This window comes from Plectropomus leopardus, chromosome 7, assembly GCF_008729295.1.
Source record: "Plectropomus leopardus isolate mb chromosome 7, YSFRI_Pleo_2.0, whole genome shotgun sequence".
NCBI lineage: Eukaryota > Metazoa > Chordata > Actinopteri > Perciformes > Serranidae > Plectropomus > Plectropomus leopardus.
The window spans coordinates 27,992,777-28,011,428 of NC_056469.1; the positions used below are offsets into that span (position 1 = coordinate 27,992,777).

The 18,652-nt window shown below is 39.0% G+C and overlaps 2 protein-coding genes across 5 annotated transcripts; one reads left to right on the plus strand and one right to left on the minus strand.

The window, feature by feature from the left end:
- Positions 1–2,014: 2,014 nt before the first annotated feature.
- On the minus strand, positions 2,015–13,775 carry tmem67 (transmembrane protein 67). The gene is made up of 28 exons (XM_042490142.1): positions 13,564–13,775; positions 12,223–12,311; positions 12,009–12,099; positions 10,977–11,076; positions 10,638–10,701; positions 10,454–10,525; positions 10,299–10,361; positions 9,245–9,399; positions 9,033–9,141; positions 8,290–8,376; positions 8,012–8,077; positions 7,736–7,889; positions 7,531–7,663; positions 7,311–7,416; positions 7,098–7,154; positions 6,501–6,599; positions 6,306–6,404; positions 5,924–6,010; positions 5,735–5,834; positions 5,446–5,585; positions 5,209–5,349; positions 4,312–4,392; positions 4,119–4,235; positions 3,883–3,999; positions 2,770–2,877; positions 2,500–2,602; positions 2,255–2,397; positions 2,015–2,171 (listed from the first exon to the last, which is right to left on the minus strand). The coding sequence occupies exons 1-28, from the start codon at positions 13,766–13,768 to the stop codon at positions 2,091–2,093; spliced, it is 2,967 nt and encodes a 988-aa protein (XP_042346076.1). The 5' UTR covers positions 13,769–13,775; the 3' UTR covers positions 2,015–2,090.
- An 886-nt stretch (positions 13,776–14,661) lies between these two features.
- On the plus strand, positions 14,662–17,672 carry rbm12ba (RNA binding motif protein 12Ba). 4 transcript variants are annotated; one of them, XM_042490017.1, is made up of 2 exons: positions 14,662–14,744; positions 15,796–17,672. In XM_042490017.1, the coding sequence occupies exon 2, from the start codon at positions 15,822–15,824 to the stop codon at positions 17,502–17,504; it is 1,683 nt and encodes a 560-aa protein (XP_042345951.1). In that variant the 5' UTR covers positions 14,662–14,744; positions 15,796–15,821; the 3' UTR covers positions 17,505–17,672. The 4 variants fall into 4 exon arrangements, with proteins under 4 accessions (XP_042345951.1, XP_042345955.1, XP_042345954.1 ...); XM_042490021.1 differs by having other exon boundaries at positions 14,683–14,733; XM_042490020.1 differs by having other exon boundaries at positions 14,714–14,744; positions 15,766–17,672.
- The last annotated feature ends 980 nt before the right edge of the window (positions 17,673–18,652 follow it).

Consider the following 18,652-nt stretch of genomic DNA (forward strand, 5'->3'; position numbering starts at 1 on the left):
GCTGATTGGTTGAGCGCTGACAACCGCGATGACGTCACGCCGATTCCTCACGCACGACAGGAGTCTTTCAAAACCATCACCTGTGTCTCTCCCCTGTCCTGTCCGTCCTCAGCTGCACCATAATGACACGCAGGAAACCCTAAAAATAATCCAAAGAAAATAAATTAATAAATAAAGTGAGAACAGGGGCCTTTTAAAATCTATCACTTCTCTATCTCCCTCCTCTCCTGTCACTGGTCAGCTGCACAGTAATAAAAGGCAAAAAGCCCTAAAAATAATCTTAAATAAATATAAATAAATAGATAAATAAATAAATACATTTTTAAAAAGTGTCTTTTTATAATCATTCCTCTATCTCCCTCCTTTGCTGTCACTCTTCAGCTGCATTATAATAAAGGACAAAAAGCCCTAAAATAATCTTAAATAAGTATAGGGAGGATACTTGTCATTGTTGAATTGTCATTAGTAGTGTGTGTGTGTTTTCCATTTTGCCTTGGATTTTTATATATTTTTTACATTATGACCAATGTTTACTTGCAAGGACCCAAGGGAGAGTAGTTGCTTCCCTGGTAGTGACTAATGGGGATCTAAATAAATAAATCATTTCAATAATTTTAAAAAGAGCCTTTAAAAAAAAACCCAACATATTTATATATGTCATTCCATCTCCTTCCTTCGCTGTCACTCTTCAGCTGCACTACAAAAATTCACAAAAAGCCCTAAAAGTAATCTTAATAAAATAAACAAATAATAATAAATCTTTTAAAATTAAACACCCCTCTACCCCGCCTCTTTCCTGACACTCTTCAGCTGCTTTATAATAAAATGCAAAAAGCCCTAAAAAAATCCTTAATAAATAAATCATTTTAAAATCTATTACCCCTCTATCCCCCCTCTAAAAAATATCTTAATAAATGAATCAAATAATATTGGCCTTTTAAAATCACAGAGCATGTTTGTGCCCTTTCCAGTTCTGTTTCAAAAAAGGCAAAAGAAATTCACTTTAAAACCTTATATAACATTTAGCTGTGTGTAACACAATAACATCCACATTTACAGACACAGATGTTAAACACACCTTTTATGAATCTGAGCCAGAAACTTATGTAACTGCCCCTCCTCATTTGTGTTTTGGATATATACAGAAGTTTGTTTCTAACAAGCCTGGGTTGGGTTAATTTCACATGCATAAAGCGGGATTCTTAAACTCTTACCCACAATTAGAATGATGTAAAAAAAAAAAAGAGGTAAAAATAAATATATAAAATAAATATTCAACATTTTTCTTCTGGGTCTCAGGCAGGGAAACTATAAAAGAAAACTTTTATAGTTTCCTTGGTCTTGGGAGGCTTGAAGGCACATTTCTAACTAATGACTAAGCTGTGCAAACAAACCACAAACAGAGGAACAGGAGCCTGTTCTACTATACGCAATAAAATGTTCACATTTTTCCAAGACAAAGCCTTTCCTTGTGTTCCAGTTTAACCCCACTCAAACTGTCCTTTATCAAGGTCAATATCATTTTATATCACAACGTTGATATATATTTTGGTATAAGAAAAGCAACCGAGTAACTGTTACTGTATTAAAAACAGACAGGAATGTCTGTTGCCTGTCTCATCCATAAAACATGAAAAATTTTGCAAGAACCAAATAAAAATCTATTACCTGCATAAAATATTGTTCTGCCACTTTGTGTACAATAACCTAGTTATCCAGAAATGTTAAAGGGATCGGTATAAAAGCCTCTAACGGCTGACAAATGTATATAGCCTTACAGTACATGTTGCACTAACTGCATAAAAGTTTTAATATCAGCATATGAAGTCCATGATTATCACAACACGAGGCAAAGAAACTATGTTTTACTAAAATGAAATCAAAGCCTGTTTCATATCAAAACATTTTAATCGATAAAAACATTAAAGTCTTTACGAAAAAATTATATTTACATCATGAAACAGTAGTGAAAATACTGTATATGTAAAGAAAAGTACAAAAAAAGAGCTGCAAAAGCTGTGAACAGTAAACATCTTTGAGAGGAATGCCACGAAACAACACTGACATCACCAACTACTGAGCAGGGAACTTCAAATCAGAAATCTCTCGTCCACCAGAGTCTTGTTGACAAGATTCTTCCTTCCCAGAGTGTTACGAATCAAGCGAAATATCTGTAATGAACGAGAGAGTGTTTAATGGATGTTTCTTTTTGGTGCAGCCAAGGCAATACGCCGCATATGCACCAAATACTGACCATTTGCTGTACGCATGTAAGCACTGCTGCGAGCACAAAGCTCTGAGATCCGAGGTCGACGACACAGAAAAACAAAGTGTCAAAGATCAGCAGCGTGGCCTCGTTTCCATAAAATAGCACATCACTGAAGGAGTGGGCCTCATCTGCAGTGAGAAAAGCAAACACACATTACACACACACATACTGTACATACTGCATACAAACACACAGACATGTACAGCCTGTCTGGGCCAAGAGGTCATTACCGTTGTAAAAGATGCTTTTTTCATTGGGTTCAAGGAACTCCATCCCTATGACCCTCTCAAACATCAGCTTGTCCTTCACTATGTAGTCCATGTCAGGATGCGCCTGAGGTTAATACATCAGAGACATAACATGACTGTATGCTCAAAATATTTCATGTCAAAGAAAAAAGTCACCCTCTACAATTAAACAAATAAATGAATATACGTTTAATCAAACAGTGCTGGGTACAATTTGCTTGTGAGAGTTTATTTATGTGCATTTATACTTACATGGTCTATAACAGATCCCAGAAAGTGGTTCATGGTCTGGTAGCCTTTTGCCCTCTGCTCAAACTGGTTAGCCAAGCCTGCGTCCACCAGCCGTGACGGCCCGTTCCTCTGGAGCGCGGGACACAAGAAAACATTTAAACTGAAAATTCATCATTTTGTTCTTTTATTGATAACTTATACTAGGGTTCCTACACACATTTACCTAAATATTTCCAAAACCCCATAATATTTTTGAGCAGTTTAATATGGGTAGGCCCTTGCAGCAATTCAGCCATATATTATAAAACAAACTTTCCAGGCATTTGCAGATAACCTGAGTGAACACGATGCCTTAATAAACTGAAGTTGATAATCATTGAGTCATTGATCCATCCAAGTGGATCAATGACCCATCACAGTGGCTAGATATAACTTATCCAGACATCTATACATGTATGTATTAGATATAGTTTGAGACGATGGTCTATACATGTATATTGTCCAGAACACCAGGTATTGTTAGGTCAAGTATTGTCTGTAAATTACTAACAGCCAATTGTTTGATCTTAGCTGAGATTAATTTAGAGGCAACAGTCTGATACTGCTGTAATATATGACTGTAATGCAGCAGCCTCCAGCTACAGTACCATCATTAGTAACTGTCACTAACATCACTGAGTCATTTACCACATTTACAGTGAACATTCAAATTATTTACAGTGCCTTAAATCTCAGTATGAAAGCGTTGGTTCAACCACTATACAACTGCTTTTCAACATTTTTTCCATTTCTCTTCTTATGTGAGAGCGTGTTTCTTTCCCCCTAAAGGGTACGCGGCCTTGGTGATGACGCAGTGTCGGTCTAGTGTATGTGTATCATGTGATACTAGTAACGCTTGAACTGTCTTGCAGCGCAGCACAACATTTAAAGAATAAAAAAATAATACAATTAACATGTTCTGCAACAACAGACATGTTTTGGAATATTATGAACATGTTTTAAAAAACATTAAACAATTTATATTCAAAACTTTTCCAAAACATCTCATACATTTCAAACACTGTTCCAGGAATTCCAGGACTGTGGGAACTCTGAATAGCTCAATTACAAACACAAAAGAGAGAGAGAACACACCCTGCCGATCTGATCCCGTATCCTGTCATACTGCGAGCGCAGGCGGCTGGTTAGAGACACCTGAAAGGTCTGCATCTCTGTGTTGGGAAGTAAACCTCTCTGACCACACAGGGACTCCTTTTGACGGAACAAGACAGCGAGAAACAAAGAAACAGGATGGATGTAATGTGAAATCGAAAATGTCGTAACTATGCCCCAACCACAAACACAGCTGTGTAATTCATTAGAGTACATACAGATTCTCTATTCAGATTGTTGTTCATCTCCTCCATGTTTGTATCTGCATGTCCGTGCACTGACCGCCCGTGGATGTAGTAGCCAAAACAACGGTGAGATAACAGCAGCACAGAAATCTGTAGACAAAAACAAAGTATGTAAAATATTTCAGGCAAATATTGTTTAAAATATAATATAAAGATTGATACTTACATTACTGATGGAGCAGAGATCCACAAACTGACGGATTTTGTCCTCCACAAAGTGCTCATGAAACACAGTGAAGAAAATCACCTGTAGGGATAAGTGGTTATCTTTCAGTGGCGCTCCTAACACTCACATTGCACAGGGTATTTCACTAATTCTTTAAAAACCTTTTCCACTCTGCAAGGACTACAGTGTCGTCTACGAACATTACTGTCTTTCCAAGGTTGTAGAGGGCTGAGCTACAGTGAAGACACTTAAACACATGGAATTAGAAGAGCTAGTTGCAAAAATAGTCAGGAAAAGCACTAAATAAAACTCTAAAGTTAATACATCTCGATGAGGGAAAAACTAGCACGGCCATTTTGACAGGGGTCCCTAGACCCCTTATCTAACGGTCATGGGTACTGAGAAGTCTCCCCATTACAGACGTGCCCATTCCATGCAGTTTTTTCATGCAGTTCAAATGTGTAATTTCCGTTAATTGTGTTTAAACATTTCTGCATGTGGGGCTCAGTCTTGGAATTGCATAAAATTGGGTTTGACTGGAAAGCGGAGATTTAGAACTTAAGAATTTAGATTGCCCAATAATAATTATGTATGATGATGTAAGTCCCCATAGTAGTCATTTTATTGTAGTGAGACCATTTTGAAACTTGATCTCGGTGTATAAAATGACCTATATTGTCCTTTAGTATAACCACAGCCTCGTAAAAAACCATTACAGCCACAAACTAGAGCCTTCGGGCATTCAGAGGATGTGTACAGGTGTATTGACAATAAGGGGCTGTTTCCAGAACAGAAGTGGTCACCATCCAGTCACAGAAAAATGCAGTTCTCACAGCAATCTCCAGAAGTCAAAAGTTTTTGATACCAGTTCACAGAATGAGTGGTGGCAGTTTTTACCTGCAGAAGTCCGATGCAGAGCCACAGCGTGGCTGCCAGACCGTAGCGCAGCATCAGGCTGTATGAAGGGGTGTACGCCTGAGAGGAGCGCTGTAAAGTTGGCCAGGGGTCCCTCAGGGCCAGGTTAGAGAAACCCAGCACCTGAACAACACAGGGTGACATGTCAGCGATGAGGAAAAGAAACAAAGCAAAAGCTGCGAAAGAAGAGCAGAGTGTGTGCGTTGGCGTGAGATGTACTTCAAGGAAGAAGAGCACAGCCATGATCTGAAAAGTTGGGCTGATCTTGCGGATGGTCTGAATCTCGTTCCATTCATTGGCCACAAAGTAGGTTCTCCAGATGCTGACTGGAGAGGGGTCACGTTTCGGTTCACCAGCAGCTGAAACAGCAATAAATACATGTTCAAATACTGCATATATATTTATACATACAGACAAGACACAAATCAAAGAAAAAAATGAATGAAGAGTGGAGTCACATACTAAAAGCAGCTGCTTCCATGCAGTGATAAAGTAAATATGATTTTACCTTGTACAGTTCTATTAGGTTTGCTTCGTGGCCTCTCCCAGTCAATAAAAAATACATCAACTGTCACCTGAAGGATCAGCTTGTGCAGAAACTGGATAGCCTGGATAAAAATACACAGAACTATTTTAATATTCCAAATCAAAGCACAACAATGCTGCTCATTTTTTACCTGCTCAGTAGTTGTCTAACCTTGAGAGCGAAGGCACAACCGATGTATGTGACAAACTGCTCCTCCTGTGCAGGGAGTGGCAACAGCACGGACACAAACTTTTGGGCCTAAACACACACATACACAAATTATTCACAGCCAATAATAATTTAACCGATTCAATGCATTTGACAACAAGTTCAGACAAGGAAGGTAAAGGAGGGAAAAGACTTGCCTTTAATGTCTTAAGAGTGCAGAGAGGAAAAAAACAGAAATCAGTGTAAAGACAAGAGACACACTAGTTGTGTTTGAAGAAGAAATAAAGGTCTAAAAAGGAAATGAAAAAGTTACAGAATTTAGATACTGGTACCAATAAAGACCATAAATCTCATAAAACAAAGTCAGAAAAGGAATAAATCTAACCTTGTAAAAGATGAGCCAGTAAAGTCCAGTTCCCACGGTGACGGCAAAAAAAACATTGGCCAGATCTCCGGCATAAAACAACAAAAACTTCATCATAGTCTGGGACAGAAGGAGAGAGACCAACATGACTCTTGAGCTTTACGACAAAATATGGCTTTATGTGGCCTATGACATGTTAAAAATGTAGTGCTGTACCGCCACATCAACGAGCTGAGAGGCGATCCTCCGCTTCCAGCTGATTGTCTTCAGCAGAGAGTAGAGGACAGCAACACCACCCATCACACCCAGAGCAGTCTGTGCACGCAAACATATCAGAGCTACGGGTGATACTGCAGCACATAAACACTGAATAGCATCAGTTATACACAAGAACCTCCCATTTATCCCTCATATTATTATCTGACCATTTAAAGCTACAGTAGGTAACTTGTTTTTTAGCGAATTTGACAAAAAGTTACAATATCCACACAGTAGTACAAGAGGCAAATGGCATTTGCAAAAATCACAAAACCAACTAATCTGAGCCGAGGAGTCTGTAAAATAGCTGTCAATCATGTAAATCGCTGCTTGTGAATTGCTGTCCAACTGTAAAACTGGCGGCACTGATGAATCAAGATTCTGTTACTGCACTGCCTGTATCTCGCCTAAAATGTTTTCAGAATGTTTGTTAATTTCAATTATTGGTCTGATTCTTTATCAGTTCCCTTTTTCTTCATGATCAGTTTTTCTGTGTGGAAAAAGGGCGCCTTACGCAAGCTTCAGCAACAATGTTTAATTCACTCGTCTACTCACATCTGTCTTCATGCGAGCCTCTTTTTGATCCATCTCATACTCCACTGCAAACGTTGTCTAGAAACAGACAAAATCATTTCAGCACATCAACCAAATAAATGAAGACAGCAACTGATAAAGCCATTTTTCTGTTTATCAAGAAGCAGGAAGTTTGTGTGTGTGTGTGTGTGTGTGTGTGCGTGTGTGTGCGTGTGTGTGTATGTGTCCACTCACAGTCACAGTTTGTGTTTTGATATCCATGATGGGAACGTCTCTGTAGGTCACTGTCATTAGAGGTGGAAAAACCTGTCCTTCCTGGGTTCGCGGAACCAGCTGAAACCTACAAAACAAACACGTTTCATCGAAAACAGCTCCTGTTCTCAAGATAATAAAAAATATACGTTTTTAATTTGTTTCTTTGTTTTAAATGGTGGAGTGCACATTTGGAGCCCACCTTATTTTGACACTGCTGGCTACACGGATGACTTTGGGCAGGGTAGCAGTGCTCCTCTCTCTTCCGCTCTCTCTTCCGCTCAGCGTGTCGACAACAAACATACGTCGGGACAAGTACCAGTTCCTCATGCTCTCTGCACAAGGACGATGTATGAAAGCAATGCATACACACATAAACAAACACATTTAAAAAAATAAAATCCCACCTTGGTTGATGAACCGTCCGTTGTATTGCTGGTTATAGACGAGTGTAGGCAGAGGGAGAAGTTTTTTGTTCTCTTCTCCACCGAGATCCATGAACACATCATAAAACAGCGGCTCAGGATGGTTATCCAACAGCTCTTTTACTGGGAGATCACACTACACACAAACACACACACACACACACACACACACACACACACACAGAGCTTATAATACAGCTGGGCATTGCAAGAGAGTTTGTGCACTGTCCCTGTGCTAAATTTTAAAAAAGCACTCACACTTTCTTGGAAAGCGGTTCCAAAGCTGAAGGCTGCAGCCTGTTTGTCCGTTGTTTCTGGACAAAGCTAAAAGAGCAGAAAAGAGGAAGAGATTAAGTATGAGGTATTTACCGAGCTCCTTTTCTTCAATATTTTGTGTGAAGCACACGGAAAATTACTTAATGCAAGCGAGTGCTGGGCAACAATGACTGCAACTAAACTATCCTGGAAAATCAAGAAATTCTATAAAAAAATTTATAATAAGTTACAATGCTTTTAAACAGTAATTAACATCCTACCTGGAGATTACCTCCTCCGACTGGTTCCCATCTGAGGAACTCTCCTCTGACATTGTAGACAGCAGCGAGCAGCTTAATGTCAGTGTTCTGTAAAACAAACAGAATGTGTCAAACCAAGAGAACATTTTGATCTCGTTTCAGATTTATTTCTTTATTTGTAAAATAAACTGCAATTTCACTGTGATAACTGGATGATAAATTGTTCACAGTTCTCTGTAGCCATCAAGTGATCGTGTTCGTTTCCTCTTCTTTTAGATGATTTTATATTGATTATCTTGGCTGCAGTGTACCTGTTGGTTTGTTTGCTGTTCTTTTGTTTTGTCTTTACATTAACATCTTTGTTTTGTTTCCTGTTATTCACTTCTGTTCATATGGATGATAGAGCCCCCCTGTAAATGAGATGGCTCATCTAAAAAATCCTAATAAATAAACATCTGTCTATCTTTTGTCCAGTGCCAAAATGAAAGGAATTGAGAATAAAAATAGTAGGTTGAAACCTCACAATATGTTTTTGATGGCAATTTAACAAACGGCTGTTTAAAAAGCAGAAAATAAACTTAAATATGTCTTTGACTACCAGCAGTCATGTTTAGAAAAAAACAGGTAAAAACACAGATTCCTGTCAAAAAAGGTAACTCAGATTTGTTGCCTTTACTGTACGCTGACCGATCATGCTGTCACGCCAAGTCACTCCCCAAAAGCCCACTCTGAGCGATGAAAAACCCCAGAAGTTCATCACTCACCTTGTTTCTTCCTCTGAAACTGAACCCGATGGGGACAGGATCGGTCTGAAGCACTCGACTGGCTAATCCTGGTTCGTCGCCATAGTAAAGCCAAGGCAGATTACCTCTCCTGGAGACAGAGGAACCACAGCACTTACTGTCCACTCTGGGTGCAACCGAATTACAGTATAGGGGAATGAAATATGCCTATATGCCGTGTCAGTGCTGATTACCAGTAGGAAATGTCTTGAGTTAAGCCCAAAGCAGCTCTGGATCTGAAGACGGTGTTGAAGAGACCGCAGGCATCGGCAGAGACGCCGCTGAAGGAGTGCATGTTCATCACGCACATGTTCCCGAGAGCCTGGCACGCTGTCAGGTTGGAGAAGACCTGTAACCCCAAAACTTGTTTAAAAACAGCAACTGAAACAAACACACACCGCGTGTTTAACAAAAATTACCGCCTTGTAATACTAAATTGTCATTATGAGCTGCAATATCACCACACAACATATTACATTTGTTTTAGAAGCTTTTTCAACAAGTAGACAACCCTTTTTGCACACTTAAGTTACATGTGCATGGATACATTTTCGCATTAATTGCAGTTCAAATTTGATGGTTGTATGGTGTATGTCTGAATGTCTGATTTCAACATCCTAGAATAACAAACATCCTCTTGTGTCGCAACAACCACATCACTTGTGGCAGCAACTGGAACTTGAACTGGCCTTCTCTGATTGGGGTTCCTACAGCTGAAGGCAAGTTAGATTTAAGACTTTTTAAGACTTTTTAATGTCAACAGGGATTAAATTTAAGACCAATTTTATTGTAAGCAAATAAAAAAACAACACTTTTTTTGTAAGCTTAAGGTTAAGGATAATTTTGCCACAGTGTTTAATGTTACATAAAACATTCCAGTCTGGCAAAAAAGTTAGATTTGGTTAGAACTGGGAAACACCTGGTGTTTGGTGGCCAGTTTTCTTGCAATTTTTATTTTTAAAAAAACCCAAAAAAACCCCAAAAAACATGTTGCCATGTATTTTGAGATTTTACAATGCAATGTAAAAAAAATTAATTGTCTCATAAAATAATACTTGCCACATCTGAGCATTTTTGAGACTTTTGAGACTGATTTTAAGACATTTTAATACCACTTAAGACCTTTGTCATATTATTGAATTCAAAAGCCTTTTAAGTCTTTCTAAGGACCCACGGGAACCCTGCCTGTGATATTAGATCAAGATAAAGATTCTTTTTTGAAGACAGCAAAATAAGATGTGGACTTACAAGGCAGGCTGCTGCTGAGGAGTACAGGTTTTTGATGAACCAGGCAGACTGGACACTGAACTTCTGCAAGGGGAACAGAGCAGAAAACGCAAATCAGAAAACAGCAAAATCAAATAAAAGGAATCTAGCAAGTGAGAGAGGAAAACAAGACTCACCAACTGAGCGTAGTTGACACTGGGATTCACGTTGGTGGAGAGGCTGTTTGGAGGTAAACACAAACCTCCTGCCTGGAAAATCACATATCAGTTATTGATGATGCACTTTGAGTCTGTTACTGGTCGGTGTGTGTATGATGTGTCTGTGGGAGGGTCTGAGGGCAGAGGGGTCGGCTGAACTCACCAGGACATTGGGCGGGTTACACTCACAGGAGGTGTTAATGAAAGAAGCCTGACATCTCTCACACCTGAAAGACAATTTTGGAGACTGTTCCAACCCTGAAATACTGAAAAATGTGACCCGAAACTAAGTCATCCTTTCTTCATGGTAACAAAAGTACATTAGTGGTGCTGAGAGAGCAGGCATGAGCCATTTGTCAGAACAAACTAAATGGGAAAATCTGTCCGTGCAATGATGAGGGTGATGAGCTGGTGAGAAACACAGAGGGAGGAAAACAGGGAGGTAGGGTTGCAATGGTATGATATTTACAGGGTACAATAACTGTCTCCAAAAGTAAATAACCTGTCTCCGCTGCGGTTTGGTACAGACGAAGCAGGGGAGTTTCCATCGCACGTTTCACACCTGGCCTCATCTAAAATGTTTCCGCTGACATCTCTCTCCACTGAAAAAAAACAGTCCACATTTAGCCATTTATACATAAAATACTGATTTAATCTCTGCTTTTGCCTCATTGTGTTAAGTCTGCAGCAGACACCATCAACATCACATTACAAGCATTCTTGTGATTCATATTTTTCTCTGGTTGTTGGTGATGTAATAGGACAATATGGAGCGCACAGTGGGATACTTCCCAGCAGGTGTTAAATGTATCAGAAGGAAAACAGATATTTGGACTTCAAACCTCAGTCTGGCAGATAAAGGCTGAGAAAGATACTACCCAGATAAACAGGAGTTATGAATCAACAAAGAACCCCTGTGTATTAACCCTTTGAGTCCTAAGCAAATTGGCTTGATGTCTTTCAAAATATATAGGTAAAGGCAATGAGCAATTTATGCAGAAATGACACAAAATTGGCAAAAACATTGTAAAAGTACAAGAATATTCCCTGAAAAATAAAAGAAAGAAAGAAACCACCCCAAAAAGTGCTTAAAATAATAATACTAATTCTGTCATTGATTTAACAAATATAATTATGATGGTTATAAATATATATTTTTGGACATTTTTCCCTATTGCATATTAAAAAACAGTTAAAAAACAGTTCTTGTCAAGTTGCTCAATGGCCTTCTTTTTTTTGATCGTGTTTTAAAATGAAATCAAACCAATTTTCTCGGTTTTTGAAGGTTTAAATACTTGTGAAGGTGTCTGAACACAGCACAAGAAAAGCAATGTTGGGATTTACGAAGGGTAAATCAAAGGTCAACTGTTGGTATCTGAAGGTGTTGGTATGTACAAATATGTTTGCAGAACTTTCTGTACCCGTCAGCCAGACAAGCCAAGAGATCCATTTGCTTAATATATCAATAAACTCTTGACAGAAGATCATTTTCAAATTCATCTCTCTTTAGGAGAATTTACTCGATATGACTCACCCAGGATGTTGCCTTGTGGGCACTGGCACTGTCCCTCATCACTGAGAGCGCCTGGACAGCGAATACACCCAAACCCACCTTTAGTTACTGCCTGAAAAGAGAGATGGCTGGTTAAGAAATGCTATTAGAAATTTTCTAAGGAGTAAGAGCCAATATCTACAGCATAATGAGGCGCACAGATATAAAGACATGCTATTAAGGTAATTGCACATACAGGTTTGTCAGGCGGACACTGCTGGCAAGTAATGGACGTCTTGTCAGTGATAACAGTTTGGTACCCAGTTTTGCAAATGCAGCTCAGTCCTGCAAAAGGAGGAAAACCAGTAGAAAGTTATTGGAGGACAGAGGATGTTGTACATGGGACAGAGGATGTACAGTGTTAATTAATTAATTAACAAATTAACTCTCTCACCCACCAAAATATTATTAGAGTAGAGCAAAAGGCAATGCAAGAAGGAGCTAGAACGAAGTGATGGGGATGTGGAAAATTCAAGATCTTAGAGCTCTAACTGATTTGATTAGAGTAACACTGATGTTTCTTAAAAAAATAAATAAAATTGATAAATTGATAAAAGATACAAAGGTATATTTAAAGATAAAAGCTCACATTTCTGTACACTACACACTTTAGGTCAACTTAATTATTTAAAGTTAAGATATCTGCACTGCAACTCTAGTTCTGGAAAACTGTACAATCCCTCCATTGCACCTTTTGTGCACACTTGTCCTTTAAATTCGATTTTGTCATTTCATATATTTAAATTGCTTCTATAATTTTTATCTTATGTTCTATTCTATTTAAATTCCCTATTTTATTCTTCCTTTATGTTAATTGTTTTGCACCAAAACACCGAGTCACATTCCTTACTTGTACTTGCAATAAAACTAGATTCTGATACTGATTATTGTTGGTATCAATTTAGGCTTTTTATACTATAATCAAGTTCTACTATAATATTAGAACTTGATTATAAGGGCCTCAGCCAGAACATCACACACATCGATTTACCTCAATATATATTAGGGTAAATGCATATCGCCCCCTCTTTCTCTCCCCCTTTCATGCTCAAACTGTCTTGTCCATTTAAGGCAAAACAAATCCGAAAAGCAAAAAAAGCATTGACATAGAGCTTGTTTACTAAAAAATATCCATGGGGAGTATCCCCCCGCCCCTCTTAAGAGGTCCAGGCTAAGCCCACATGTCCTCAAATCCTAGAAACGCCCCTGTCAATGATTGCCTGCACTGACCTATTTTACTCCATGTTAACTCAAACAGCACACTGCGCATTTTGTTTTTAGGTGGCCTGTCTGTTTAACAGATCTATGAACAGTATTAGCGAAGCTCTGAACATTTTATATATATTATTATATCTCAGCTAGCCATTAGCCCCCAGCTAACTGCTGCCCAGCTCACTGCGGATCTCTCCGTCGCGGGTAGCGGGACATCTCACAGTTAAAGTGAAATACTTTGAAATTAAGACTAATCACACTCTTTGTTAGCATAGTATCGACACTGAGTCAGTTGTTGCGCTGCGGTGTGATGATGGTAACAGACCTGTTGTGCTCCGTCGCTGATTTGAACCGCACCTCATGCACGAGAGACTCGAGATATCGAAAAATTCCTCCGCAGTACAGTCTGAAGGAGTCTTATACGGGATAACGAACTGCTGGCAGTGAGGAAGATCAGCGTATATTAACAGAAATAATGTTACGGCCACTATGTATCTATTTACAGCAGACGATAGCGTCCCCGTCGCCATGGTAAACAACGGTCTTCCTTTGTACCCACAATCCCATTCACCCAGCGTGATGCCGTCACGACTAAATTTATGTGTGCGTCACAAAAGAAAAAACAAACACGTTTCTTATGACATAGTATGACTTTTTAAATTACCTGTTATAATATTACTTTTTTTTCATTTTTAAGACTTAGCATATGACTTAACACAGTTATTTTAACAGATCGTGACATACTGTACTATGACATTTTTATTCATGTATTTATTACATTTTAAGGACTCACATACTATGACTATTTTATAGTCATTGTATGTGAGTCCTTAAAATATTACTATTTTTTTAAACATTCCTATGACTTTCTATATTATGATAATTAGAAAAGAAAATTACATACTATGCTGGGACTTTTATTTCAACTTATTTGATAGGCTACATTTTCTTGACTTACATGCTATGACTCATTTTTTCCATGACTTACTATACTGTGACAAATTTGTAGAAACATTATTAGTAAAGTTAATGATGGCTCAGTTCCATTAAGTGTCCCAGTAAGCTATTCAAGCACAATACCAGGTACCAAAAGTATGATGTCGCAATCACCATTATTATTAAAAACATGTTTTTCCTACTATGACCGCTCAAAACATCAGCCATGAAAAGGTCTATCTTATATATAATGTGTGATAGAGTATTTGATTAAATGTGTTATGTGATATGGTTAAAGCAGCAAAAAAATAATATATCCACACAGAATAATCTCTGTTAAGGTTAATAAATAACATAATTGGAAGAGGAACATTTTTAAACTGAATTAACAATAGTTAGATCTGTTATGCAACAATTGTTTATGAGTCATAGGGACTTTTAACAGGAAACGAAAGCTTGCATGCTGAATCTTATTCATATAATCTTATTCACTTCCTGACAGAGCACAGTGATATGTTTGCATAGTCTACCAGAAGAGAGCCACATAAAGTGAGATAAAGTAAGATTCAAGTAAGTGCGATTTTAAAATTTAAACATTTTAGTTAAAGTTGAAGGAACAGCTTGTTCTGTCAATGTGTTAATTGTGTAATCGACTACTGAGAGCAAGAACAAAGAAACAACGGAGAGAGAAATAGCATGGGCCTGAGTAAGGCCAAGAAAAATTAGCTCATATTAATTGCTGAATATTTTGGGATTTTACCACAGCATTTTTATTTATTAATTTTTTCATCTGATGATTATGGCCAGCTGTTGGTTGAAGAATTGTAGCTTTTTTACGATGAAAGGTTTTGGTGTCTGTCAAGATTTATTTTATTTTTTTTTTTTTTAGGTTTTGGACTGACAGTAGATTTTTATTTATTTAGTTGTGATGTGTTTTGATTAAATAGCACAGTGGACAAAGGTTGATTCAGTAAAATGTCTGAAATTAAATATCATTGCTGTCAGAAAAAGGAGACAATAGATTCTGTAATAAGTATATTCTTATTTATTTACTCATTTTTAAATTAATATATTCATTTTTGTTTATTTGGATTTGGATATAGCTATTCTTCCTGGAGTCCACACATATACATAGTATTTTATTACTTTTTAAACGTCCGAAATAAATTACATTAAATTCATTTCATTACTAAGCAAAAGCTTGGTCCTGAGAGAGTAGTGCACTCTCCAGCCCGGTAGGAGGCGGTAATGCGCATCTAACGCTCCAGAGACAATAAAAGTGAAATGAGAGGGAAAAAGCGCATTCTTGAGCAGATCGGGGAGGGACCACATTTTCAACACGTTTTCACACACATGTTGAGACAGGACAACAGCAACAACACTGGCAAAAAACGCATGCCAATCATTCGTTGTACCCACGTGTGGTGAGTTATTTGTGCACGCGTTATGGAGACAGAAATATTCTGCACTTTCTTTAAGCTTTTCAGTGCATCTGCATGGCGCACGTTTTTGTTTTTGAAAAAAAAAAGAAAAATCGCTAATGACGCAGCATGCCTGAGTTATTGAATTTTTCTAAATTCTTGTTTTTTAGGTTTTTCACAATTTTTATTTTAATTTGCAGACGCCACCAGGCCTCGTGCAGAAAAAATGACCATAATCCTGCGACTGCAAGGCCTGGATGTCAAGGCAGGCACTGGAGATATACGCGCATTCTTTGAACACCTTCACATACCAGACGGTGGAGTTTACATAGTGGGAGGAAGTCTCCGAGAGGCTTTTATTGCGTTCACCCGTGAAAGAGATGCCCAGCTCGCCATGCGGCACAATGGACAAACCCTTAAAGGGTCGAAGGTGAATCTGCACATAAGCAGCATGGCAGAGCTGGAGGAGAAACTCAAGACATTGTTGAACAGGAAGAAACCCTCCCCCGCGCAGATTACTGTCCGGAAACCAACTCCACATGCAAATGTGCCACCTTTGAATTTCAATACATCCTCTGCTGCTCCGCCACTTGATCCAGACACTGCAAATCTACAGCCTTCAAATGCTCAAGTGCTTGATTCCAGTACTGCCTTTCTTCTCGGGGTTTGCACTGTCCTTCAAGGTCTTCAAGGTCTCCAAGGTGAAAACAATGAGCCAAAAGTGGATTTCCCAAAAATTGACAGTACAGTTGAATTTGATGAGATGAGGACACCATCACAAACTCTGGACTCATGCCCAGGCTATGTCAGGCTCTTTGGTCTGCCATCCTCCGCCACAAAGGAGGTCATCTGCCATTTTTTCAAAGGATTGCCGGTGCAGGAAGTCATAGTGAATGTAGAGTTGGGACGTAGCCACGGTTGCCTGGTTAAGTTTTCCACCATGCAGGATGCAAGTGACGCTCTTCTCTTCAACCAACAGTCACTGGGCCCCCTCTGTGTGGAGGTCCGTGCAGCGACTGAGAAGATGTGGACCAGTGCGGTGCAAGAATGTGAAGCTGCTTTTGATGTTGAGGAGACAGTGAAACCAAAGCAACACCCTCTTAGAGAAACTGCAAACCACAAAAAAATAAACAATCCTGCAGTGCAGTTCAAGAGGCGATCTGTCAACAAGTTGCCATATAAACCAACAAAAAAGGCAAGACTTGACAGTGACTCAACCACTTTATCTCCAACTATGGAGCATGTTGTCATGGTGAGGAATCTACCTAAAAGCATGACCAAGACTGAAATAAAAGAATTGTTTGGGTGTCCAAACCTCGTACACAAAAATGTGCTACATCTGCTCGACAAGGAAGGCAACAGAACGGACACTGCTTTTCTTATTTTTAATTGCACTGAGGATTATGACTATGCAATGAACCTCACCGGCTGCCATGTTGGCTCTGAAGCCATTGAGGTCACACCAACCACTAGAATAATGATGAGGGACATGATGGACAAAATACATTACAATAATGTTAAGCCTTGTCCAAAGACAGACACACTGAAGAAACCAAATCGAAAGAGGATTTTAAATCTAGTTGAGACACCAGAAGAAGCACGATGCGTGAACTCGGACCCGGCAGCTCAGACATGTCTATTTGTCAGAAACCTGCCAGCAGATGTGCAGGAACGTCACATAAAAAGACTGTTCAAGAAATACAAAGTGAGAAGGGAAAATATCGTCTTACTGCAGGACAGTAATGGTAAAGGGATCGGTGAGGCTGTGGTTCAGTTTAAATCACAGGCAATCGCTGCGCTGGCTCAAAGCCTCCACGGTCAGGACTTCCTGGGTACGACGGTGCTTCTTACCTGCATAAATGTGAATCAGATGGAGGAAATCTTGGCAAGAAATGCTCAAGAAATATGAGTATTAATGCTCGAATGCAGACACCCAGGTCAAAGACTGACTATCAAGTTGGTGTTTCGACTGTAATTTCACCTGACTGCATCAACCACTGAGTAATCAAATTTATGTTTTCTACTTTTTCTACTCTGTGAACGCTTTATACATTTGAAAATAAATGTTTTTATACAGTTTTATGACCCATTTGTTAACCCAGGAGAACACCACAGATTGTGCTTGCTGATATTTGCAGCAGGATCCACTCTCAAACTGCTGGTGGCTTTTCTGCTTCAGACATCTGAGCCTATTTACACCTGGTCTTACATAAATGATCTGAATATAAGTGGACAATGCTAGATTTAAGTATAAAGATGCATTGTGATCTGATCCCTCAAACCAATTGGCCAGGTGGTCTGGGACTCATTAGGCCACATATCTTTAGTTGTGTTAAAAGCTATTTCCTCCTGAAGTGTCACCAACAAGGAGTATGTGAGCAGTGCAGGAGGTGGTGGTTGTTTTGGTGAAAGCACACCGATGCTCTTTTGAATGGGGGCCAGATTAGATAATGTGAAAATACCAAGGGGCCAGCTGCTTCTTGCATCATATGGGTAATTAAACCAACAGAATCATATACAAATAAGACAAGCGCAATGTATTCAATTTTCCGCCTGCGTAGCACTTGGTACATCTAAAAACTGTATGATAGCATTTTCTTCCATTCTCATGATGGCGGCAGGACTACGTGATCTTGCTTGATAAATACTGTGCAGAGGGCCACATACAGTAAGCTATTTGTTGAAAGACGAGCCGCGGACAGTTTAAAATTAATCCGTGGGCCACGTATGGTCCCCGGGTTTGACTTTGGACATGCCTGCTCTATGACTTACCCATTTATTGTCAAGTTGGACAAAGTGTTGTGTGACTATTGTTTTGCACTATGGAAGGAGATGTGTTAAAGTGCAGATGTACTAACTCAGTGTGGGGTTGTTACGAAATCTAAACACAAAGTACTTAGCTATAGATGCATAATAGGCACAGGTGCAAATAACGTTGTGTCTTGGTTGTTAACTCATGTTCAGATCACCAAAATGCATAATACCAGGTCTTATCAGGCTCTATGCTAATGGAAAATAAACCCGAACTACAAACTCAGGAGGAAATATACAGCTGTG